Here is a 27,371-nt window from a genome sequence, read left to right as displayed (position 1 = left end):
AATGCTTCTCACTACCAAGAAGAAAAAAAATCAATTGGAAAGTTTTACATTAATTTTGGAACAAATTCAATTGGATTCACATTTTTCAGATACAGCTGTTACCTGTGATGAAACATGGATCTTCCAGTATGACCCTGAGGTAAAACGCCAGTCCATGCACTAGAAAATATCATCATCTCCAAGAATGAAGAAAGCACGTCAAAGCAAATCCGAATGAATGGAATTGCTTTCTTTGATATCATGGGTGTTATTTTGGAAGACTCGAAACCAGAAGGCACAACCGTGAATCAACATTACTACAAAAATGTTCCACAAACTTTGCATGAAGGAATCAGAAGAGCCCAGAGTTGTGGAAAAATAGTTTGAGCGTCCATCAGGTCAACACACCAGCCCACACAATACTCTCTCTGTGAAGCAGTTTTTGGCTGAGAAACAGGTTGCAGTGCTAGAACACCCTCCATACTCACCAGTCCTAGCACTATGTGACTTCTTTCTTTTCCCTAAAGTCAAATCTGTACTCAAGGGAAACCATTTTGCATCAATTGTTGAGGTAAAGAAGAAAATGGTGGAGCTTTTGAGACAGCTGACAGATAATGAGCTGCAGCTCACCTTTGATCACTGATAAATAAGAATGCACTGGTTTGTGGATGCAGAAGGAGAGTACCTAGAAGAGGAACAGAGTTAAAATGTGCTTAATATAATTAAACATAAGTTATAGCATTAGACTCATTATTTAATAGTCATACCATGTACACTGGGGGAAAAAAAAAGCAAAAGATGGTCATGAAGGGAAAAAATTAAAACATTTTACTTACATAATGGCTGGGGGAAAAAACGTTTGATGGGCTAAACAGCTAAGGCATGTTTGTATCCGTTGGACATCTCATTTTATGGCAGGGCACTAAGAGCAGCAGTTCATGGCATACTATTGTTTTATTTTTGTTTTATTTTTTAGTTAAAAAGGGATTGGTCTTGAATTTTGGTTTGGAAGAAAAGAAGATAATACTTGGATTTTCATAAAGATTTTTTCCACCTTTCATAATGGGTTGCATTTCCCAGACTCATCCCATCATATCAGGGCCGGCTCCAGGCCTACTAGCACCCTGAGCGAGAAAATGTCAAAGTGCCCCCCCATGTGCGCGCCAAAGGCGCACACAGTCCTGGAAAAGTAGACGTGGACTCGCACACACAATTAGCAGCCTTACACATAATGCCCACAGTAGTGTACTTTACACATGTCTCCAGTATAGTGTGCAGTGCCAGATACACATACACCCCCAGTAGTGCCAAATACACATATGTACACCCCCAGTAGTGCCAGATACACATTATAAGCTCCCACCAGTGCCAGATACACATATGTCCCCAGCAGTGCAGTGCCAGATACAAATTATATGCCCTCACAATGCCAGATACACATTATATGTCTCAACAGTTCCATATACACTTTATATGCCCCCACAGTGCCAGATACACATTATATGCCCCCACAGTGCCAGAAGCACATTATATGCCTCAACAGTTCCAGATACACATTGTATGCCTCAACAGGTCCAGATACACATTATATGCCTCAACAGTTCCAGATACACATTATATGCCTCAACAGTTCCAGATACAATTTATATGGCCCCACAGTGCCAGATACACATTATATGCCCCCACAGTGCCAGATACACATTATATGACCCCAGCAGTGCCAGATACACATATGCCCCCACAGTGCCAGATATACATATACCTCCAGTAGTGCAGTGCCAGATATACATTATATGCCCCCACAGTGCCAGACACATTATATGCCCCCACAGTGCCAGATACAAATTATATGCCCCCACAGTGCCAGATACACATTATATGCCCCCCACAGTGCCAGATACATATTATATGCCCCCAGCAGTGCCAGATACACATATGCCCCCAGCAGTGCCAGATACACATATGTACACCCCCAGTAGTGCAGTGCCAGATACACATTCTATGCCCCTAGTGCCAGATACACATTATATGCCCCCACAGTGCCAGATACACATTATATTCCCCCAGCAGTGCAGTGCCAGATACACATATGCCCCACAGTGCCAGATACACATTATATGCCTCAAAAGTTCCAGATACACATTATATGCCCCCAGTCCCAGATACACATTATATGCCCCACAGTGCCAGATACACATATGCTCCCAGTAGTGCAGTGCCTGATACACATATGCCCCCAGTAATGAAGTACCCAATACACATATGCCCCCAGTAATGCAGTGCCAGATACACATTATATGCCCCCACAGTGCCAGATACACATTATATGCCCCCACAGTGCCAGATACACATTATATGCCCCCACAGTGCCAGATACACATATGCCCCCACAGTGCCGCATACTGTAATATGCCCCCATAGTGCCGATACACATATTGTAATATGCCCCCACAGTGCCAGATACACATGTGCCCCCACAGTGCCAGATACATATGTGCCCCCACAGTGCCAGATACACATGTGCCCCAGAGTTCCAGATACACTTGCCCCCAGAGTGCCAGATACACTTGCCCCCAGAGTGCCAGATACACTTGCCCCCAGAGTGCCAGATACACATGCCCCCGCATGTCATGACTCCTGAGTCCTATCATTTCAGTGGACCAGTAGCTGTGCTGAAGCTACTCTGTGTGCACTGTGTGGCGTCAGCATCTGACATTATATGCCCCCACAGTACCAGATACAAATTATATGCCCCCACAGTGCCAGATACACATTATATGCCCCTAAGTGCCAGATACACATTATATGCCCCCAGCAGTGCCAGATACACATATGCCCCCAGCAGTGCCAGATACACATATACCCCCAGTAGTGCAGTGCCAGATACACATTCTATGCCCCTAGTAACAGATACACATTATATGCCCCCACAGTGCCAGATACACATTATATTCCCCCAGCAGTGCAGTGCCAGATACACATATGCCCCACAGTGCCAGATACACATTATATGCCTCAAAAGTTCCAGATACACATTATATGCCCCCACAGTCCGATACACATTATATGCCCCACAGTGCTAGATACACATATGCTCCCAGTAGTGCAGTGCCTGATACACATATACCCCCAGTAATGAAGTACCCGATACACATATGCCCCCAGTAATGCAGTGCCAGATACACATTATATGCCCCCACAGTGCCAGATACACATTATATGCCCCCACAGTGCCAGATACACATTATATGCCCACACAGTGCCAGATACACATATGCCCCCACAGTGCCGCATACTGTAATATGCCCCCATAGTGCCAGATACACATACTGTAATATGCCCCCACAGTGCCAGATACACATGTGCCCCCACAGTGCCAGATACATATGTGCCCCCACAGTGCCAGATACACATGTGCCCCAGAGTGCCAGATACACTTGCCCCCAGAGTGCCAGATACACTTGCCCCCAGAGTGCCAGATAAACTTACCCCCAGAGTGCCAGATATACATGCCCCCGCATGTCATGACTCCTGAGTCCTATCATTTCAGTGGACCAGTGGCTGTGCTGAAGCTACTCTGTGCGCACTGTGTGGCGTCAGCATCTGACATCAGATGCCGGTGCCGCACAGCGCACACAGAGTAGTTTAGCTTTGTCCTGCCCACAGCATTCCCCCTCCATCATCGTCACACACAGTCGCTGCTGCTAGCGCTAGGGAGGCAGGCAGGGACAGATGCTGCTGTGGCTCCAGGCAGGATATGGCGGTGTAAGCGTGCAGTGCCCTTTAAGGGTGGCGCCCTGTGCGGCGGCTCTATTGGAACATGCCTGGAGCCGGCCCTGCATCATATCAAGCAATGGTATGCCGCATAACAAATGCATTTCCACATGTATCTTTATATGCATTTGGCATTTTTGTTGATTGAGGCAAACATGACACCAATAGGGAAATTTACTAAGCTCTCGTATCCATTCGAGTTTTTTTTTTTTTTTAGGTGTCATCTCGGGAATTTACTAAACACAAATCTCGGCAGTGTTGGGGCTATTCGTAAAAAAATACAAATCAATAGACCATTGGTCAAACACGGCTGTTATTTTATACAACACAGTAATTTACTAAGAATTTGTATTCTCAATCACTGCCAACAATAGCTAAACACTGCCGGGAAAGAATAGAATTCGTACAAAAATTGAACTTTCAAATAGACCACGCTACTAAAGGGGTTCCATTTCTACACATGGAACTCCTTTCCCCAAATGCCGGGGGACCTCAATTAACCTCGTGGTTATTTGCAGACCGCAATTTTCCCACCATTGACTATAATAGAGGACAGCGATCCTCCATTATAGCCAGTGTGCTCCGCCTGATTGACAAGCCAGTAGTAAACAGCCAATCAGGAGAGTGCTATAACGTGGCGCTCCCTGATTGGCTGCCAGGCCCTCTAGTGACATGAGTCACCGAGGATTCCGGCATTTGGGAAAAGGGGTTCCATGTGTAAACATGGAACTCCTTTAGTGGTGCGGATTGGTTTTTCGTTTTTTTTTTTTAACCCTGAGAATGCCAACATGAACAGAAGACGATCGATCTTCACTGGATAACAGGTGAGTATTTTGTTTTTTTTTATACAGGTACACAAAAGGATTCTACTTGACAAAGGGACCGATGGGCTCCGTGGGACACTAGGTAAGTATGTGTGTAAGTGTGCATGTATGTGCAAATAAACTTGTACTTTCACGGTGTGTTTTGTGTTTTTTTGGGGGGTATTTCTTTTGCTGTGGAAGTACAGGTACCAGCGGGCCTGTTAATTCCCCACATACAGGTACTTGTGGTTCTCCAAGTACCAGGAAGCGGGAGAGGCTTGCTGGGACTTGTAGTTCCACATCAAAAGACAATGTTCTTTCTTTTTACACAGTTTTAGCTATCAGCCCCCCTTCCACCACCCAGAGATGGGGGGACAGCCTCGGGCTTCACCCCTGGCCCTTAAGTGTCTGGAGTGGGAGGACCCCTTGATTTAAGGGATCCCCACTCCCCCAGGGAACACCGTTCAGGGTTAACTAGTTGGGGGAGTGATGCTTTGGCGCAGGGACCTATATAAAAGTATCCCCCGGCTGCGGCATCCCCTCCCTGGCTAGTGGAGCCCGGCGATGGTTTTTAAAATATGGGGACCCCTACATCTTTTGTCCCCAGCATTTTTGGAACCAGGACTGGCCTAAGAGCCCTGTTGTCTAAATGGGGGAACCTACTACATTTTTTCCTGGTATTTTAACAACCAGGACTGGCTCAAATAGCCCGAGGCTGGTTATGCTTAGGAGGGGGGACCACACATATTTTTTTTTTAACTTTTAACTACAGTATTTCTATACTGTACATAAGTCAGCCCTGCACGGATCTCACTGATCCGGAAAGGTTTCATTGTGTTAAATCCGGCAGTTTTTTTTACTATTCTCTCCCGTAAAACACTGCTGGCAATACAAATGGCATCAACATTGGTGAACTCGAATTGAAAAAACACAGTAGTTTAGTAAATTACCGTATGTTTTTTTTTCTCAAAAAGTTGCAATCTCACACTGCCGATGTCAGCCGAGATTGATCTCGGTTGAAATCGGCGGAGATACGAATATTAGTAAATATACCCCCAACAGTGAATTGACTATGGTGGTCATTCCGAGTTGTTCGCTCGTTGACGATTTTCGCTATGCTGCAATTTGTTGCTAAATGCGCATGCGCATGGTACGCAGAGCGAATGCGCTTAGTTATTTAACTAAAAACTTAGCAGTTTTGCTGTTGTTCGTGCGGCGCTTTTCAGTCGCACAGCTGATCGGTGAGTGATTGACAGGAAATGGGCATTTCTGGGTGGTAACTGAGCGTTTTCCGGGAGTGTGCTAAAAAACGCAGGCGTGTCAGGGAAAACGCGGGAGTGTCTGGAGAAACGGGGGAGAGGTTGGCCGAACGCAGGGCGTGTTTGTGATGTCAAACCAGGAACTAAACGGACTGAGGTGATCGCAGTCTAGGAGTAGGTCTGAAACTACTCAGGAACTGCAGCAAATTATTTAGTAGCAGTTTTGCTAATCTTTCGTTCGATATTCTGCTAAGCTAAGATACACTCCCAGAGGGCGGCGGCCTAGCGTGTGCAATGCTGCTAAAAGCAGCTAGCGAGCGAACAACTCGGAATGAGGGCCCATGTTCTTTCCATATCTAATTTTTATTTTAGTGATTGTATAAATAAAATGCATTAATTTAATTGTTAGATTATTTCTTGTTATTATTCTTTTCAGTGATAAATATTCAGCTTGCTGATTATCTGAAACTTTTTCTGCCGGCATAGTGCTTATTTTTCATTTGTTAAGAAAAGAATATTTTTGCTTTCATTGGTAAAGTTTGAGTGCACAATTTCCAATTTATTATTGAATTTTACTTATAAACAAACCTCCTACGGAGCTGTCTTCAATTTATACTTATAATTAAGGCCCCTTTCTTTTGTTTACCTTGGTATATGTCACATTGTTGTTATCCACTGAACATGATAGAAAACACTGGGGATGATTGATATTAATTAGAAGAAAGTGAAACAGTCTTCAAACGTCAAAAGTTGTTTGTTAGATATCATTTACTGAACAAAAACTTTTTGAAGATTTAATTCTAGGAAAAAACTGAAATGTGTTTAATTATTTGTAATGCATAACAGATGTGAAAAAAAACACAATTTGATCTGTTACAAAAATCAGACCTTTCTAACATGTTTTTTTTTTTGGAACAAAGAAGCAATATTTACAAAACAGCAAATTAAAAGAATGTATCCATACTTTATGTATCAGGTTTTATTACAAACTTTGTGGTCTATTTACTAAGCCTTGAATGGAGATAAAGTCGCTGGAGATAAAGTACCAGCCAATCAGCTCCTAACTGCTATGCCACAGGCTGTGTTTGAAAAAGGACAGGAGCCGATTGGCTGGTACTTTATCTCCAACGACTTTATCTCCATCCAAGGCTTAGTAAATAGACCCCTTTGTCTCATATTGGGGTATATTACTCTCATTTCAGCTTCTGGTAATAGAAATTGCAGTGTAAAGCTAGCTACAGACTACAATTTTTGGTCGAACAAACAATCTGCACCAGTTTTCTGTCTCTGGAAGGGTCTGATATTGGCAGCACACACTAATCAAATGTTTGTTTTTTGTTTTTACAAATTACCAATTTTCTGTCATACCACACTGAATTTGCATATGATCACTCACAAACAGGATGAGGAAATCAGGACAAACCATAGGAAATATGGGCAGATTATCAAGAATGCCCACATATGACACGATATCGGGACCTTTTGGCCAATATCTTATGACAAGGATGACTAATCAGATAATCGCAGCAGAGTGTTTCTGACCATTTTTAGACCGGTTTATCCGTGTTTGGTCAAAACGCTAATGTCTACACACTATGCATTAAAACAGGCTGATCACCCGATTGTTAGCAATTCGTCCCAACAATTGTATAATGTCTGGATACATTTAGTGCAGCGGCTGCTAGGCATACGCAGATTACGGATGTGTCTTCATACATCTTTGCTTGTGCCAAACAGTCCATCTTGGCACGCCAGGTCCCCTGAGAATGTGCTTGCAACGGGCATCTTTTTGCTGAAATGTGTCTTTGTTGCAACACAATGCGAAATGGACACACCAGGTGACTGTGCTGATTAGTTTTATATGCAACACATATATCTATGTGCGACTAAATCTCTGAATCCTCATATGAAGTGCTACGATACAGTGGCTGCGGCATATTTCTATGTCAAGTTTCTGTGTGCTTCATATACAGACTCAGTCGCACACAGATATACAAGTGTTGCATATCAAATTAATCAGCAAAGTCTCTTGGTGCATCCTACATGCATTGTGTTGTGTCTAAGAAGCACCTGTGACAAAAAAAAAGACTGTAATGTTAGCTGTGTTGCACAGGACCTGTCAACTCACTCTCACAAGGATCTCCCGCTGCATGGTGTATTGAGGCTAGATGTACGAGGACATAGTCTGATTTTAGTTTTTCCTGGTTATTATGCAGGCCCTCCTGTTTAGTACACATTGTTTGTGTTCCCTCTCTTTCTCTCCTTGTATTAATACTTTCATGGTTTGGATGGTGTATGTTTCAGGGACCACTATTACAGTGTCTTAAGACTCCCGGCACAAGTGATAGCTTGGGCACCAGTTATAGAAAGAAGACCAGTGGCGAGATGTAATGCCGCACGAGTCCGGCGGCTGTGCGGGATGCCGGCCGAACTCGGACATTTTGTTAAAGGGGCAATAAAGGCCAAACCATACCTTGTAAGTCATTGCCTCTTTAAAAAAAGTCTCTAAGTGCGGCCGGCATCCTGAACAGCTGCTGGACTCTGGTGGCATTACATCCTACCGATGTAGTGTGATGTATTTATGGAGGATCCATCATAAGTTTATTCTTTAGATAACACCCTGCTGAAAGCATGTCAGATGAATTAAAGTCATATACCCATACAATAATATATGTATGTGTACATTTTATATATCTACAGCCTCACAATACAAAACTGGTTGCAATAGAAATGCCTAAAATGTATATACTGTATGTTCCATACTGTGCAAGGGGGGAGATTCAGATTTGATCGTAGACATACGGGGGGACGCCCAGCACAGGGCTAGTCCGCCCCGCATGTCTGGCTCTGCTTCCCCATCCCCCCGGCGGCGATGCTTTTGCACCCGGCGAGTAGCTCCCTGCCTGCGCAGCCTAGTTGCACTGGCAGGCAGTTACCCACTGCGTCCTGGGTTGCAGTGGCTGCATGTGACGTCATGCAGCCGCCAAGGCCTACCCCCGCATTGGTCCGGACCACCTCTGCCTGTCAATCAGACAGAGGCTATCGCAGCCCTGAGATGCCTTTAGCATCTCACTGGGCTCCCGGGGTGCGCGCGCGCAGTGCGCATGCAACTCCACAAAAGGGATTCAGACTGCAATCATTGGCGCTGCAGCGATCCAGTCATAATTACCTCCAATAACAGTGGAAAATGCATCATGACTTTTCAGGCGCATATGTATTACAGCACGCAAACTTCCCCCCTATACTTTGTTCTTACTTATAAATAGTGTAACCATTATGAATTGTTTAATGAGGTAAATAACATTAAGTATTCTCCTATGGATGGAATAATATTTTATTCCTATGTTAGGGAGCAACAATGGTTTTGAAATTAGCAAATTTCCGTGCATCACCCACAGTTTGAATGTCATTGTCTAAACCACTGAATGGTACTGCCAACACTCTTGCCCTTTAGTAAATATACCCCCTGTTGTGTTAAATGAGTGTCTGTAAAACAGATTCAGTGTGAACATGTTGTAAAAAAAACAATCAATTTCAACTTAACTCAACATGTTCCAGTATTTTATATAGGGGGTAATCTGGCTCCCCACCCACTGAACTCAGTGCATTTCACTGAAGTGCATCTATGAACATCCTACTGTGCCTATTGTGCCTCCTAGCATAAGTGGACCTTTGTGTACAGCAGGACTAAGACCTACTGTACAAATATAAAAACTTGGTGGTAGTGGAGAAAAGTGGCCAGTTATCCTAACATTCTGGGACTTAAATCAGTAGATGTGGAGCAATGGGCCTACTCAGGGCCATCTTAATGATTGGGTACATTGGTCAGCTGCCCAGTGTCCCATGATGTTAGGAGCCTTCAAGCATGGGCAGGCATGGCCGGTGGTATCAGCTTCTTCTTAGACAGGAAGAGAATGCTCCCCGGCTGCTCTGATTGTGAATTGCACACAATCAGAGCATCCATGCAGCATTCTTTACCTGACTTCCAGCCTGCAGTCAAACAGTCAATGGCTGGCAGCATGCTTATTTTTGGATGGCTGGAGCTATCCACCAATCAGAGTGCTGACAGCCATTCACTGTATGGAAGCATGTGGAGAGATGGCGCTGGACTGCAGGGGTTGGGTATGATATACTGGTGGTCAGAAGACCAACCGCGGCATCTTAATAGTAAGAATACCAACAGCCTAAACCTAACTCTCCCGTGGTGCCTAAACCTAACCCCCCCCCCCCCTTCCTGCAGCCTAAACCTAACCCTCCCTCCCCCTCAGACTAACCCTAACCCTCCCTGGGGGTTCCTAATCCTAACCCCTCCTTCCCTTTAGTCTAACCCTAACCCTCCCTCTCCTGGAGCTTAACCCTCTCCCTCCCCCCACAGCCTAAATGTGGCTTACCTGTCCGCAGCCCCGGCAAACCCTCCTTCGGGATGCAGGTAGACAGGATTCCAACGCTGGGATTGTGAGCCTACTTCAAGAATACTCGATGAAGGTTTAGGACCTCTACCAGGTTGCCATTATGCATAATGCTCAAAAGAATGGGGCTTTACTTTTATGTGTAGACCTAAAACCTATAACTTCAAAAATGATCATGGCTCTAGCACCCAGATTACACAACTTGCCCTAGTGGCCAAAGTGTGAGGATACCAAGATGTTTTTAGTGACCTGGGACATGTTTCTAAGGTTTTTGTGAGATCTATCTATCTTATAAATGATGTGCTGAAGGACTAACCTAATACCAATTCCTGGGCCTTCCTCTTTTGATCCCAGTGTCTTCACTGCTGCAGCAAACTGCAAAGTGTCAGCTCTTGCAAAAGATTTCTGCTGGTAGAAGGCAACTTCACATTCTGTGCTTCTCTCATCTGTTTATTCTGGCCAGTGGTATCTCCACTTGCTCCAAGGGAATCTCCTCCTGTTGTTACAACAGTTTCTTTTTGCTTCTGTCTGGCACAGTCCAGCATTTTCTTGATTTTGTGCCAGCAATACCTCGTCTCCTCTTTGGCACAGTCTTCTTTAGGAGGTCTTCACTGTTCTCACTCCACTGCCAACTGAAGCTGCTCTGCTTTGAGAGAGATTGCGGCATATGATGTAGCAAGCCACGAATCGCTCACTGGCAATACCAGATTCAAAATAGTAAGTTTTGATTGCCTTGCCACCGTGGCCTTTTATAAAAAGGCCCAGAAATCATCCCAGATTCATGCTTTCCAATGCCAAAATACATCCTAACCTGACTGCTTGGCGATCCAGTGATGTCCAGGGCAGAATCTTTATCCCAGTATGGTTCTAGTGATGTCTCCAGTGTTGCAAGCTCCCAATCTTCCTTTTTTAGAGGTCCGTTTATTCGCCTTGGTGAAAAGCAGTAATAAGTATGCCAGGCAGCAAGTTCAAGCTCCTTCCCTCACATTTCTTCTTCCACCACAACATTTTCTGTCTTATTGCCATAGCCAGGTTGATATTTTTGACCCTTTTTACTTTAGACAGGTCTGCAACTTGAATTTAAATTTAATCCATAATTTGCTTGTGTAGTTTTAATGTTTTTTGTGTGCCACAAAATTGATCTGAGCTCGAAGTACAATGTGTGTAATAGGCAAATGAATTTGCAATTTTCACCAGCAGAAACTTAATGCTTTCACAACACAAGTGCTAAATGGTAAAATGTTAAATAGACAAACAGCATATCTCAGTTTCATTTATAAGATGTTTTGTAACACAAAATAATTTGCAGCATATGGCACTTTTACTTTAAAATATTACAATGCAAAATATGTTATTTATAAAATAGATAAAATTAGAGATGAGCGGGTTCGGTTCTCCGAGATCTGAACCCCCCCGAACTTTACGTATTTTACAGGGGGTCCGAGGCAGCCTCGGATCTTCCCACGTTGCTCGATTAACCCGAACTAGGCCGAACGTCATCATCCCGCTGTCGGATTCTCGCGAGATTCTTATTTCATATAAAGAGCCGCGCGTCGCCGCCATTTTCACTCGTGCATTGGAGATTGAACGGAGAGGACGTGGCTACGTTCTCTCCCTGAAAAGCTCCATATCTGTGCTCAGTGTGCTGCAAATATCTGTGCTCAGTGTGCTGCATTGTGGGGACCACCAGTATATTATATTAGTACAGTACAGTAGGCTATTGCTGTATCTTGCAGCTCCGTGTCAGACTCAGTTCTAGACAGTATCCTGATCAGTGCTCAATATCTGTTGCATTGTTGTGTGACCAGTACAGTAGGCCATTGCTGTATCTTGCAGCTCCGTGTCACTGCAAGTATCCATATCTGTGCTGCATTGTTGTGAGCAGTATATATAGTAGTACAGTGCAGCATTTTGGTGACCAACAATATATAGCTGTACAGTACAATAGGCCATTGCTGTATCTTGCAGCTCCGTGTCACTGCAAGTATCCATATCTGCGCTGCATTGTTGTGAGCAGTATATATAGTAGTACAGTGCAGCATTTTGGACACCAATAGTATATAGCTGTACAGTACAGTAGGCCATTGCTGTATCTTGCAGCTCCATGTCACTGCAAGTATCCATATCTGTGCTGCATTGTTGTGAGCAGTATATAGTAGTACAGTGCAGCATTTTGGTGACCAACAGTATATAGTTGTACAGTACAGTAGGCCATTGCTGTATCTTGCAGCTCCGTGTCACTGCAAGTATCCATCCATATATGTGCTGCATTGTTGTGAGCTGTATATATAGTAGTACAGTGCAGCATTTTGGTGACCAACAGTATATAGCTGTACAGTACAGTAGGCCATTGCTGTATCTTGCAGCTATGTGTCACTGCAAGTATCCATATCTGTGCTGCATTGTTGTGAGCAGTATATATAGTAGTACAGTGCAGCATTTTGGTGACCAACAGTATATAGCTGTACAGCACAGTAAGCCATTGCTGTATCTTTCAGCTCCGTGTCACTGCAAGTATCCATATCTGTACTGCATTGTTGTGAGCAGTTTATATAGAAGTACAGTGCAGAATTTTGGTGACCAACAGTATATAGCTGTACAATACAGTAGGCAATTGCTGTATCTTGCAGCTCAGTGTCACTGCAAGTATCCATATCTGCGCTGCATTGTTGTGACCAGTATATATAATAGTACAGTGCAGCATTGTGGTGACCAGTATACTACAGTACAATAGTCCAGTGCTGTTCTCGCTGCTCAGTGTCAGTTCTCCGTAGTATCATCAGTGCTCAGTAAAATCAGTGCTCAGTATAATCAGTGATTGATCAGTATAATCAGTTCTCAGTATAATCAGTGCGCTGTTAGACGTGCGCCCGTTTTCCGCCATTAGTGCATTGGGATTTAGACAATTGATGAAGTTATTGTGTCCCCGGTACAAAATCCCATCTAGATTCCACTTCACTAGGCAGGCGATAGCGAGATTTTACCAATTAATATCAGTGATTTATAAGTAATTATTAATTACAGTGATCTTGACAAATGATTCCAGTGATTTTGTAATTTTCTTCCAGTGATTTGGACCAATATTACCATTGATTAGAACGAATAATTCCTGTGATTTTGTCATTTTCTTCCACTGATTTGGACCAATAATACCATTGATTGAAACAAATAATTTCTGTGATATTGAGGTGTTTGTGTCGCTTAGCTTATCCGTCCAGCGACCACAGTGCACCTCTTTTTCTCTTTTCTTTGCATCATGTGCTGTTTGGGGCCAATTTTTTTAAGTGCCATCCTGTCTGACACGGCAGTGCCACTCCTAGATGGACCAGGTGTTTGTGCCGCCCTCTTGGGTCGCTTAGCTTAGTCATCCAGCGACCTCGGTGCAAATTTTAGGACTAAAAATAGTATTGTGAGGTGTTCAGAATAGACTGGAAATGAGTGGAAATTATGGTTATTGAGGTTAATAATACTATAGGATCAAAAATACCCCCAAATTCTATGATTTAAGCTGTTTTTGAGGGGGTTTTGAAAAAAAACCCACCCGAATCCAAAACACACCCGAATCCGACAAAAAAATTTCAGGGAGGTTTTGCCAAAACGAGTCCGAATCCAAAAGACAGCCGCGGAACCGAATCCAAAACCAAAACAAGGCAATTCTTTTTACAGTATACAACAAATTATAAATATTCGAAACCACAATGTGATTCTACATTAAATAATGATTTGTATTTATTCAGCATTGTCCTTTAAGTAATTCTATTGTTTAGTGTTGTGATCAGTAGACACATATTTTAATCAGAACTACTGTATCTTTTCCATTTGTGATTTGCGTTCTCCTGCAAAAATCATAAACACAAAATCAAATTGAGTTCAGCTGTCAAATTTGAGTGGATCTGGAAACAAATGTGTTAACAGAGCTGCCTAAAGCAAAAGTAAATATACCTAGAACTGTAATAAAATACAGTTGGACTGTTTAGATGTTTCCACCTACAGAGGGTGCTATCATACAGGAATCCTGTGTGACAAAGGACTGCTAGGTTATTCTTCTGAGAAGAATAAACAATGTTATGTACATAATTTTGGTTCTGTACCAATTGGTTCCACAATAATATGGATTGCAGTTTGTCACAGCTCTGGGTATAGCTCTTAATATATATATATATATATATATATAAAAGAACATGGGAACTGTCATCCTGGATTGTTTGGGAGTTTGCACTTTTCAGATGAGACGTTTCTCAATAATTTGAAGCACCATACATAAAATAACTTATATTTAAAAACCACTCGCTGCTCTTCTAACTAAAGAAGGAACTCACCCCAATTGCATGCATCTCAGCAACAAAAAGCTGTACCCAAGAGGCTATCCAATTGTAATATGCAGAGCGATCATGTGACTCTCGCATCCAAAACTCAAATACACCACTGCTGCCAACAGTGATAAATATTGTAATGCCTCTGGGTAATTTAATTCCTTCTATAATTCTTTTGCAGTGCCACAACAGCAAAAGAAATGGTCAGCGATTGTGTGATTGTATGTATGTATGTATATATATATATATATATATATATACTGTACTTTACAGTATATGCTCAATAGTCACTTTATTAGGTACATGTGCTTGTTTTGTGGAGGCAACTCAATGTGTAACAACATGCAGACATACATGGTAGAGCGGTTCAGTTGTTATTCAGCCCAAACATCAGAATGGCAAAAAAATAGGATGGTTTGAGTATCTCAGAAATGGCTGATCTCAAGGAATTTTCATGCATCAAAGTTTCTAGAGTTTGTTGAAAGTGATGTGCAAAACAAAAAACATCCAGTGAGTGCTAGTTCTGTATCAGAGAAGAATGGACAGACTGGTTCAGGCAGGGAATAGCAGCACTCAAATAACCATGCATTACAACAGTAGTATTCAATAGAGTATCTCTGAACGGAGCACATTGAACCTTGATGTGAAAGGGCTACAGCAACACACCACACCAGATTTCTCTCCTGTAAGCTAAGGAACATGAGACAACAGAGGTCACTTTCTCACCAAAACTGGGTAGCTGAAGATCAGAAGAAACATTGCCTAATCTACACGCATATGGTATTGTCAGAATTCGCCATAAACAACATGAATGCTTGGATCCCCCATACCTTGTGTCAATGGATGAGGCTGGTGATGGTGGTTCTGTAATGCTGTGGGGAATGTTTTTTTTGGCACACATAAGGACCCTTAAACCCAAATAAACACCATTTACATGCTATCGTCTATATGAATACTGGTTGCTGACCATGTACCTCCTTTTATGGCCACAATCTACCCATCTTCTAATTGCTACCAGCAGAATAACAAGCCATATCACATAATACACAACAGATGCTGATTGAACAGATATAGCGAATTCAGCAAACTCCAATGGGCACATTGTATGTTAGCAAGGGTATTAAAAAAAGAATGTCTACAAAATAATGTTGTATCTGTGCGTGTTCTTTGGTAGGCCTACATTACAAAACAATACATGTTGTTTCAGTGGGTTGGGTAGAATACCGACGCCGGGATCCCGACCGCCAAAATGCCAGCACGGGGGGCGAGTGCAACAATGCCCCTTGTGGGCTCACTGCGCTCACCACACTGGGGGCTCAGTGGTTTGCTGCGCTCGCCACAGGTTCTATTCTCACTCCATGGGTGTCGTGGACCCCCCAGGAGTGGGAATAGTTGTGGCAGCGCTGCCGGCATTCTGGTGGTCGGGATCCCGGCATCGGTTTTCTGACCGCCAGGATCCTGACTACATCCCGTTTCAGCAGTCCCCATTCCTCTTTATATCAATAATTTTTACGTGTTTTAACATAAAATTGCAGGACTGCAAAATAGCAGTAACTATTGGTATCTCTGTTAACATTAATTGCTAGGAGCTATTCTTTACACTTATAGATATGATCAGTGGTTAAAGTGGGGTGGAACTGCATTCCGTCACCTCTAATTGCATCCGCCCGGCCACAGCATCAGGTTCCTGCTGCAGCACCAATCAAAAAAGGGGCGGCTTTTTTTAAATCTGGCGTGAGCCAATCACGGCTCGCGGACCACCAGCCAATAAAAAGCTGCCAAGTGGCAGCTTCTCATTAGCTGGCAGTCCGGGAGCAGTGAATGGCGCCACAATTGGCGCCAGATTCAAAGTGCGGCCTCGCTCCTCTTCAATAGCAGCCGGTCCGTGAGCCAGGACTGTCTGGTGGCCGCTGCTAGTTTTACACCACAGCCGGGACCTGATGCTCCAGCCCACAGCCACTGAAGCACACAGCCACATTGAGGAGGGTGCTGCTGGACTGAGGAGCAGCAATGACAGGGGTGAGGATTTGACTCCGGACAGCTCATGGACCGGCAATGGAGAGACAGCGGCGGCATTTTTGTGGCGCCAGCTGTGAGCAAATTGCGGCTAGTGACCCAGCAGCCAGATGGTGGTTTAACGCAGCAACCTTCAGGTGTCCCTGCCTTCAGGTACCCCGCATCTGTGTCTGTTACCATGCGACAAGCACACAACCTCCATGCTGCTGTCAATTTCCTACCCCTCATTCAGGTCCCTTCATTTTGCCAATAGGTTGCCAAGTGACTCCGGGCTCTGTATGCCCGCAGCAATGACTAGAGCTCTGCTCGGCTGTTCGTAGACACTGCACAGTCGTGTGGGATTGGGGCAGATAGCTGTGTTATCTGGTGGGTGCAGGCTGACAGCGCATGGGTGGATGCTGCATTCAGTGGGAGCCTCTCATGGTCACCCTGCATGGCTGACTTCCACATTTCTCCTCTTGGCAACAAAATTCCGCTACAGTGATACTAGTGACTGTCTGGGCACTGAGTTGTTCAAAACTCCCATGGTGACTCCAGGAGGGGAGAAATTCTTTTCCACCTTCGGGAAAGAGATGGAGCTACAGGGTCTGGCAGAAGTGGTTAAAGTGAGCAGAGAAGGGAGAGAGCTGGTTGGCCTGCTCTCAAGCCTCCCTATCTGAGTACGTACTTCAGTGGCATCAGAGAGAGCCAGCTGCCACCTCCCACCTCATTACACACAGGCCCATGGAAGCTGCAGTGTCCTAAAACATATAGGATATGCACTTATGCAAAATATATCTAATTATTAGACACATTATTGCTACACTTATCGCATGAGGCTCCTGTTTCTAAAAAGTGAAGGGAATGTTCTGTGTGGGGGGAAACTTGCCAGCGGTTGTGTGTAAGTGGCTCTGATATTGTGGGCATTGTGTGTGTAAAGGGCACTAGTATGTGGGACGAGCAATGTGAATAAAATTGTGCAACTGTGAGACATTATTTTGAATTGGGGTACTTTTGTGTGGCCACGTCCCTTCCTTGTGAGGCCACACCCCTTTCTGTGGTGCACGCGCCTTCGGTGCGCACTAAGCAGGAGGGGTTGTGGGGGAGGTGAGTTCCCCCACCTCTCCAGGACCACTTTAAGCCCTGGATATGATTATATTAATTTGTCCTTGAACTGAATAGTAAAATAATAGTTTTGCTTTGGTTAAAACTTTAAGGTAACGTATGAATCAAATATTTGGTTATTTCATAAAATAAGCTCAAAACTTGAAAACAAACTTTAATTGGAAGCAGATTCACAATATATTTGCCTGTACATAAAACAGAACAAAATCATATATTTCCTGAAACATTGAGCACTAATAATATCTCTGTTAATCCAGGCAAAACAAAAAGTCTGATATCCCTTTGCATACTTGCTTGTTTGAATTAAGGAGGGATATCACTTTTCCTGAATACATTACTTATTTGTTTCAGGGAACATTTGGTCACATACCAGTTTGCAAGTTAAATACCGAAGCTTTCACATTCCAACTGCTTTTCCCAGGATATGTAAAGGCACAAGACTAATGGACAGTCAAGATTCAATATTTCTCTATATATCAAACCCAGTGGATTTCAATTTGTTTCTTACACATGCTTACAAAGCAAGTGTATTTGCTTTACTACCCAAATGGTTACTTCCATATTAATAATAGTGAATGTTGGTGAAGAGTGATGCCATATCATGGTATGACTGCTTTAGTGATATAATACAGAGTTGTTTCTTTTCAAGCTTTCAGTGATGACTTGCTCAGAATAGACCAACAGATACGACAAGGCAGTGCAGTCGATAAAAGAACATTTATTTACATAAACCCCTGCACCTATTAGCATTCTCCTCCTGTTAACACAAGGAGAAGGGTTCTTCATGACCTGGACAATTCATTAAAGCTGTCTGTGGGCATTTCTCACATTTATTTTAGACTACAAATGCAAAATGCTGGTTCTCCACCTTAACAAAATTGTTTTATCTATCCTTTATAGACTTGCTGATGGTTTGTTATTTTAATGTATTGCGCCATGTGCCACTATTCTTCAAGCCTTTGTTCTCCCAGTATAAATATTTGAATTTATTAGCATAAACTTAAAAAGAAATCACAAACAGATGTTAAAAATAATGCAGTATGTCCAAGTGTTGTTTTTTATTAATCCAAAATATCTTTCGAAAATGCCCTGCTATTAAACTCCATGTGTAGTAACATCTGTTTGTTTGTTTGCTTGTTTTTTTTATAGCTTCTCAAAAAAGTATCTAAACATGGCAATGCTACATGTAGCAATCCAACAACTGTACTAATCAAAACATACTAAATGAATAAGCAAAGCTTTGAAGAAAGCATTTACAAAATGGATGAAATTGCAGCGTAATTACATTTTATTTTATCCCACCAAGGCACTCTAACTGTAAAGGAAACTGCATTTTTATGTCATTTGTTTGTATTCTTATCTGCAGGAGTTGGAAATTAACAGCGTTGCTAGTTTGCGTTTACTGTTAAGCCTGGAGAGCGAGAGATTGCTTTGCAAACAGCGCAGTTATTATATCTGCAGTTGGTACTCTTTGTATAAATTATTGATCAGCTGGCTTATTGCTCTTTCTGCTTAATGGATACAAATATCTGCTTGAGCAACTTTTATTACCTGTTGATAGATGAATTAAGACACGTTGTACTGGAAACAAGCAATGATGGCAAAGTACAATTAAATAATAGCATAGTGTTTGCCATCATTAATAAAGATAATGCAGTTTATGAACAGGAGTTTGTTACAATTTCTGTGTGTTTAGCACAGTTTATGGTTTGGCAAATGTGTGTATACATTATGTGGATTATCTTCAGACAAACAGGGCATTTAACATTTCATTTTAACCCATTAACCACCTATAAGGAATCATTTTGGGATAGAAGATTGTTATTAGGTGTGTGTTTAGCACAATTTTACTTGTGGTAGGACTGAGTGTGATTAGTACTGCCAGCAGCAGAAGCAATACAACTGATGTTTTATGCAGCATACTGAAGTAGACACTTTTATATGTCCTCTCTGCTTTAAGCCTTTAGCGCAGCCACCTGCTGGGAGAAAACTGTACAATGAAGACCTAGCAATATTTAACATTAAATGGCCAGAAGCCAGTGTTTTCCCATACGTTAACAATGAAAGTGACCAGTGACTTCATGTAATCCTTAATCAATTAACCAGAAAATACAACTCAATCACCATGGGAGTATAATCTCAAATGATTGTTATTGTTACAGAACTGGATCACTGTACTCATGGGAAACATTTTGTACCATTTATTTTTCTCATTACGTTATCTAACATGTATGATTATAGAGTATAAGCCAGGTCAACCTAAATTATATGTACTCCCATGCAACTAGTGTAGCATGAATAAAGACTCTATTTGCAGGGTTAGGTTATTTAATGCCGTGCTAAATTACACAGTCACTTACATGACTCTTACAAGAGGGGGTTGGATCAACAGTTGTCAAAGAGGCAAGGTTCCACTGGTACATTATATAATTATTAATGTCACACCAACAATAAAATATTGAACTTTACTACTATTAATTGCACTTTGATTTGTATGCAGGTGGCCACACTAGATTACATATACACTTTCCTAGCGTTAGTACTGCAAAGCTTATCTTTACTTACTCAGTACATGTATTTGTGTATCTGAAACTGTAATCAACCTATGAAAGGTGATTTAAGATTAAATAGTTTTGGTTTAATAGTCATTTATATATCACAGAGCATTGTTATATCAGTCTAACTGTAGATGTTGTTTCACGATATTGAGCTTGCATCATTTAGAGAAAAAAAAACTCCTTTGCCACATAAAGCACATTTAATAGTTATATCATGTCTGTAATCTGTACGGAAATAAAGTGTCTTTAATCTAGTCATAGCAATTTCTCATCTATGAAAAATAAATGGTGTGTGTACACAAGGTGGTGCATTTCCATCCATTGTATATGGCATGTTCTCTATCCTTTTTATCACATAGAGTTTATTACAGTTATACCAGTTTCCATGATCCGAATATTTAAACATGGTTGCTTCAAATAAATACAGAGAGGAAATTAAAGGTTTCTTAATTAGTTCAGCAATTACGCTTTCTTGGTCGCATTTTAATCAGGGCAGGCTTTATCAAAGGACAAACAGAACAATTTGCAAGTCTTTGAATTTTAAACAGCCTTATTGATTTCAGCACAATAAGTCATCTCTTGACACAAGCAGGAAACTCAAATGGTTACAATTTGCAGCCACAGCTACAATAAATTTGAGAGAAAAATGGTTTTACTAGAAATTGAGACATACCCCCAAAAAAATACTGGGCTGTCTAGTAGTAAATTTAAAAAACAACAAGAAAACAAACAGCAAATTACAGCAAGTCTATAATTCACTGCAGAAAGCAGAACACGTCACTTGTATATATTCACTGGCAATATTCTGGTCTTTAGAAGAATTATACCCATGGCAGAATTATCCAATTAAATCTTTATTCTTAAAAAGTTTTTTTAGTACCTAAATAACAACTGCCTTAGTTGGTGGTTTCCACGTATTCAGTGAATGATGATGCTCTTGGGAAATAACAATGGTATGAGAAGGAATATTTATGCATTTAAAAGGGAATTCCTTGATCTGGGAATACATTTCTGAATGTTTCTGAAAGTTTTGTAAATTATTTTAAGAGGAAATTATTTTGATTTGGTGTGGGAAATGTCTGCCATAGCTATAATGAGAAAAACACTAGCTGTCTTCATCCATGATATAAGGTTCACACTGCATTCCAGTTTTATGATGCTGAATACAAATGTAATATGACCACATTTCAAAATGGCTGGCATCTCTTTATCATAATGTGGTTACATGACTCATATGTCATCATACATACCATTCTTCAAACGCAATCCAAAATTATGAAGGAAGCACCACCCCCTGAATGGATCATTTCACCTGGGAAATCATAGTAAATGGCTTGACTAAAATAAGCATAAATTAATAGAAGTGTTGCAAAAAAATAACATGGCCATAAAATAAGGCCATAAAATATTACAGTGTGAAGGAAAATGTGTTAGAAAAAAAATAAAATAAAAAAATCTGCACAAGTGACCAAAACAACAGGTAGCAGATGTATTAACCTGGAAAAGGGATAAAGAAGTTATAAAGCAGTGATAAGTGCAAGGTGATAACGCACCAGCCAATCATTACGGATTTGAAAAAATGACAGGAGCTGACTGGCTGGTGCATGATCTCCTTGCGCACTGATCACTTTTTTGATCACTTCTCCAGGCTTACTACATCTGCCCTAATGTTTCTTCTACAGTATATCCTGCATGCATAAAAAGTGTGTTTGTGGAAAACATTCAACAATAGCACACAGTGAGGTTTAAAATGGCAAATAACTATTTCATGCACTGCACTTTAGCCTATTAGGGCAATAGTTGAATAGAGTAATGTAATGATTGATATGATTTACATAACAGGTTGAAATTACATGGAAAAAGTTAGAGATCTCCCATAAAGTTGACAAAATACAGAAAACTACTGTAAACTCAGTTTAAAACATGTAAGTATAAGCACACTTTTTAAAACAACATGCTCATCTGCTCTGTAAACAACTTTTTTAGTAAGACTATTCTGGGTCCTGAGGCTATATGTATTGAGTGTGATAAAGTGATATAGATAATCTAAATGTAGGTTCTATGAAAATAAGAGTACCTTACATAAATATTATTTTTTATTGTACTGCTATTGTTTTTGAGATAACAATCAATGATCTAGGATAATGAAATCAGATGCTGCCAAAATGCTGTGAGAAATGAATGAATCAATACAGACATGTTGTACTGCTCTGAAAGATTACCCATGGCATAGTTATTTACATATGGACAGAGATAATGGGTTTTGACATCCACTCTCCACTTTTTTGTGTTTGCCTCCATGTCTTTTAACTGCATTATAGTGTGTGTGTGTGTGTGTGTGTGTGTGTGTGTGTGTGTGTGTGTGTGTGTATATATATGTATATATATATATATATATATATATATATATATATATATATATATATAATACACTCCAGGTATTACAGACTAATAATTTCATAGCTGTTATTATTACGCCTCCATGAAACAATATCATGACAAACCATTAATTAAGGTGTTATTTCATTTTGGATTGCCATAATTTATATTAGCAGGGTTTTATTGATTTAAGGCAGCAGGAATCAACCTGTGGTGCTGTGGGCATTTTGGGACTTGTAGTTCAACAGATGGAGATTCATTTATTATAAGTCTGATCTAGAGAACTATACTTTTCAGCAACATCTGATAGCTCTGAATATATCTCAGACTTCACATTCCTACATGTCTATACTGTAGATAGATAGATAGATAGATAGATAGATAGATAGATAGATAGATAGATAGATAATCCAGAATTATTTATTGCAATACTACAATACGGTATCATTGTAACCACTTCAATGAAACAAATAGTACAGAAGGGAAACACGTGTGTATATGCACTGTAGGTTGCTTTTTGGAGAGTGCCCCGATATGTAATAGCTGTAAATAACTGTTATTACCTGATGAAGGGGAATCTTCCACTTGTAAGCTCCAGGATGAAGCTGCATTTAGCAGCAGCAGCCCAGGGCATGATGTTAGGTGACGGTGAGGGGGTGGGGGGCTGGCATGCATTCAGCTGCCCAGTGTTGCTGCTTCAAGTGCAAAGAGTGAATGGGGCAGTGTCAGGCGGATAAAGTTTCCCAGGCTGGCAGCACGCAGGGAGGGAGCTAGTGAGCTGTCAGCAATGGGTCAGCATGCTGGCAGCCTGGCAGGGGCACATCACCAGTGACTGGCAGGACTGTAGTGTCTGTGACTGCTGCTCCCAGTGCTCCCACCATCATCGTCCAGGGGGGCTGCAGCTGCGAGCAGAGCTGCAAGTTGCCGGAGCTCCTCCCCCCTCCCTCCGCACCGTGTGACAACAACAACCCGTCCAGCACAGAGCGGCAGCAGCCAGCAGCACCTCTCATTCTCTCTGTCACTCCTGCAGCTCCATCTCTGCTCCATGTGCTGCCAGAGAGAGCCCGGCTCCTGCCAGCCGCCTCCTCCTCCTCACCCTCCTCTGCCAACTCTGTGCTAGGCTCAGCCCGTGCGAGAGAGTGCCCCCTGCTCCGGTCCTATCCTGCGGGGACACAGGGGTTAAGTCCTCTCCCAAGATAACCACTTTGGCAGCAGGAGAGCTTTTGTTCCACTCACCTATGTATATGTAGCTTTCTTCTTCTTCTTCTGCAACTTTTCCCAGCGTTGCAGCATTCATTCCTATTACTCTGGGAGGAAGTCGTATGTGACCATGGCCGTGCCGGCTGCACTGATCCCACCGACTCAGCTGGTGAGCCCTCAGGCAGTGATCCCCACGTCTGCTCCCTCCTCGTCCACCAACTCGTCCTCTTCTTCCCCTGTTCCCTCTGTCGCCCCTTCTTCCTCCGGACCAAGCCTGTACCGGCCGGAGCCAATTGCAGCCACCACGGTGACATCCAGCATCAGCAGCCCGGCTGCCACCAACATCAGCATCTCCAACAGCGGCAACCCAGGGACAGCAGTTGGTGCCGGCAACAGCAGCAGCAACAGCCCCAGCCTGGCCACTAGCAGCAGCCTCAGCCACCATCACAACCTTATCCCTAACACTCCAACCACCTCCAGCAGCACCACATCCACCTCTACCTGCAGCAGCAACAGTGTTCCCAGCACAAACCTGCCAGGGAAACCTGTCTACTCCACCCCATCCCCTGTGGAGAACATCCCTCAGAACAATGAGTGCAGGATGGTGGACCTGAGAGGTGCCAAGGTGGCCTCATTCACAGTGGAGGGCTGCGAGCTCATCTGTTTGCCCCAGGCGTTTGACCTATTCCTGAAGCATTTAGTTGGGGGGCTGCACACTGTCTACACCAAGCTGAAGAGGCTGGAGATCACCCCAGTAGTGTGCAATGTGGAGCAGGTCCGGATCTTGAGAGGATTGGGGGCCATCCAGCCAGGGGTCAACCGCTGCAAACTCATTTCCAGAAAGGATTTTGAAACCTTGTACAACGACTGCACCAATGCCAGGTGGGTGAGGAATAGGTATCTCTCTGTAGCTTCTGTACAACTTCATACAGTACCTAAGCCAAAAGTTACTCAGCATGTACTTATTATGTGTAGTTATTATTACCCATAGCACAGTGTCTGGCTCAGCATATGTTTATTACCCAATGCACAGTGACTGCTATCACCCATAGCATAGTGGTTGGCCCAGCATGTGTAACTGTTACCCATAGCACATTGGCTGGGTCAGCATGTATAACTATTACCCATAGCACATTGTCTGTTTTTAACCATAGGACAGTGGCTGGGTCAGCAACTGTAACTATTACCCATAGCAAATTGTCTGTTTTACCCATAGGACAGTGGTTGGCCTGGCATGTGTAACTTTTACCCATAGGGCAATGGCTGGGAGAGCATGTATAACCATTACCCATAGCACAGTGGCAGGTGTAGCATGTGTAACTATTACCGATATCAGTCGGCCCAGCATACGTAGCTATTACCCATAGCAGTCGGCCCAACATGTGTAGCTATTACGTATAAGACAGTGACCCAGCATGTATAACTGTAACCCATTGGACAGTGGCTGGATCAGCATGTGTAACTATTACCCATAGCACATTGGCTGTTATTAGTTATTACCCCCATAGTACAGTGGCTGGCCCAGCATGTGTCATTATTACCCATAGCACATTGGCAGTTATTACCCCCATAGTACAGTGGCTGGCCCAGCATGTGTAATGTTACCCACAGGACAGTGTGCTGGCCTGGCATGTGTAACCATTACCCATAAAACAGTGATTGTGTGAGCATGTGTATTTGTTACCCATAGCACATTGGCAGGGTCAGCATGTGTAACTATTACCCATAGCACATTGACTGTTATTACCCCCATAGTACAGTAGCTGGCCCAGGATGTGTAATTATTATGTGCTGACCTGGCATGTGTAACCATTACCCACAGGACAGCAGCTGTGTGAGCATGTGTATTTGTTACCCATAGCACAGTGGCCGGTGTAGCATGTGTAACTATTACCCATAGCAGTCTGCCCAGTGTGTGTAGCTATTACCCATAGGACAGTGGCTGGCCTGGCATGTGTAACCATTACCCAAAAGACCGGACTGGCCCAACATGTGTAACTGTTACCCATAGGACAGTGGCTGGGTCAGCATGTGTAACTATTACCCATAGCATATGCAGCTATTACCTAAAGGACAGTGGCTGGCCAGCATGTGTAACTATTACTCATAACACAGTGGTTGAATATTAACAAACAGGTAACTGTGATATAAGGACTATAATCCATGCTCCATATATGTCAGTAACTATGCAGGGTTTAATGCTCACATGTGAACTCTCTTAACAGGAAATCAAACAATTAATGTATATGGTAAATATATTATAGTATTCTTCATATTTGTAATGGATAATACATTTCTAAGGCAACTCTGTTTAGTGTATATCTCATAAGAGACATCTTAACTTTTACAGTACCAGTGTATACGGCTTAATGCGAAAAACTTGCTGTAATGGTTCAGAGACATCCAGCAGGTGTTACTTACATGATTCTCAGTTAGGTGTACAGGCAGCAGTTCCTAGTCCTGGGATACCCAATAGCTGAGTCTCACAGGGTCTAACAGAAAGGTCCTTCTAATATGTTAAGGATAGTTTTTGTTAAAGTTTCTTGCATGGGGCACTTAGCCATTCAGGGGATATGTGTTTTATTATCTGTTATTCATGTGAGTGTGTGTCTCTATATGGTGTGTGTGTCTATACCGTGTTATTGTCTGTGTGGTTTTGTGTGTATACGTCTGTGTGGTACTGTATTGTGTGTGTGTATGTGTGTGTATGTGAGTAACGTGTGTATATTGTGTCTGTGCATTGTGTGTTTGTCTGTATTTTGTATGTGCATGCGTGTCTGTGTGATTCAGGGAGTTATTTGACTCATGATACTTCAAACTCAGCTTTACTCTTTACCTGATGATACTTGTGTTTATATTGTGCTACTGTGGCAACAACTCTAATCTGGCTATAAAATCTGGTCAACTGAACTCTCAATTAGAGTCTGATGTTCTTTTCTGTTACTACACCCAAATAAAATATATTTAGATGAAAAAAAATGTACATATGTTTTTAAGAATGAAACATGAGTGGAATGTGGTATACTCCTGTTTGATCCCCTCTGGAAACGTTTGGAAAGTTTAGTGTAGAGAAACAAATAGAAGGCATTAAGGCAGATTGTTAAACGGAGCAGGGGAATTGAAAGAGGTGTCTGGAGGGAAGCTGATTAAAAATCAGTGCTAAAAGTCATCTTGAAACATTAGACAGGCAACCAGAAGATTATTTCTGTAAACAAACAAAATAAACTATACTCCAGGGGGAAGGGGACTTCCTGCTGAAGTTTAATTTATGGCATGTGGCATCCAGTGTGTCGTATAGGTGTGATTATTGGTCGTGGTATCAACATGTGACAGCTAGTGGAATTCTCAAGGGATTTAGATGTTTGGATATGAAGAAAAGAGCAAGTGACCTAGTGGGACACTAGAGAGTTATCTTTTCCCAGGGGGATAGCTTTCACTAGTAGCCACAGTGCTGGATACAAACCATAAATTCGCTGACCCTTTGAAGGTTTTATTATCTTGCAAGATTACAGTACACATGAAATTTAAGTGTACAGAAAGGTCAATCAAGCTCTCTAATAAGCAAATGGGATATCGG

The 27,371-nt window shown here is 42.3% G+C and overlaps 1 protein-coding gene and 1 long non-coding RNA gene across 8 annotated transcripts in view; one reads left to right on the top strand and one right to left on the bottom strand.

The window, feature by feature from the left end:
- On the bottom strand, nt 1–23,326 carry LOC135017183 (uncharacterized). Its single transcript, XR_010215049.1, has 3 exons — nt 23,158–23,326; nt 21,466–21,527; nt 1–664 (listed from the first exon to the last, which is right to left on the bottom strand). It is a non-coding gene; the product is annotated as an uncharacterized LOC135017183 (long non-coding RNA).
- An 8-nt stretch (nt 23,327–23,334) lies between these two features.
- DACH1 (dachshund family transcription factor 1) overlaps nt 23,335–27,371 on the top strand; it is a 516,624-nt gene continuing 512,587 nt past the window's right edge. For all 7 annotated transcript variants that reach the window (XM_063952924.1, XM_063952923.1, XM_063952921.1 and 4 more), the window contains exon 1: nt 23,335–24,676. In XM_063952924.1, the coding sequence (XP_063808994.1) occupies nt 23,925–24,676 (752 nt within the window). In that variant the 5' untranslated portion in view covers nt 23,335–23,924. The remainder of the gene's footprint in view (nt 24,677–27,371) is intronic.

This window comes from Pseudophryne corroboree, chromosome 2 (assembly GCF_028390025.1).
Source record: "Pseudophryne corroboree isolate aPseCor3 chromosome 2, aPseCor3.hap2, whole genome shotgun sequence".
In the NCBI taxonomy this organism is placed as follows: Eukaryota; Metazoa; Chordata; class Amphibia; order Anura; family Myobatrachidae; genus Pseudophryne; species Pseudophryne corroboree.
The sequence above is the reverse complement of the archived record's forward strand: the minus strand, read 5'-3'. Positions and strand labels throughout refer to the sequence as shown.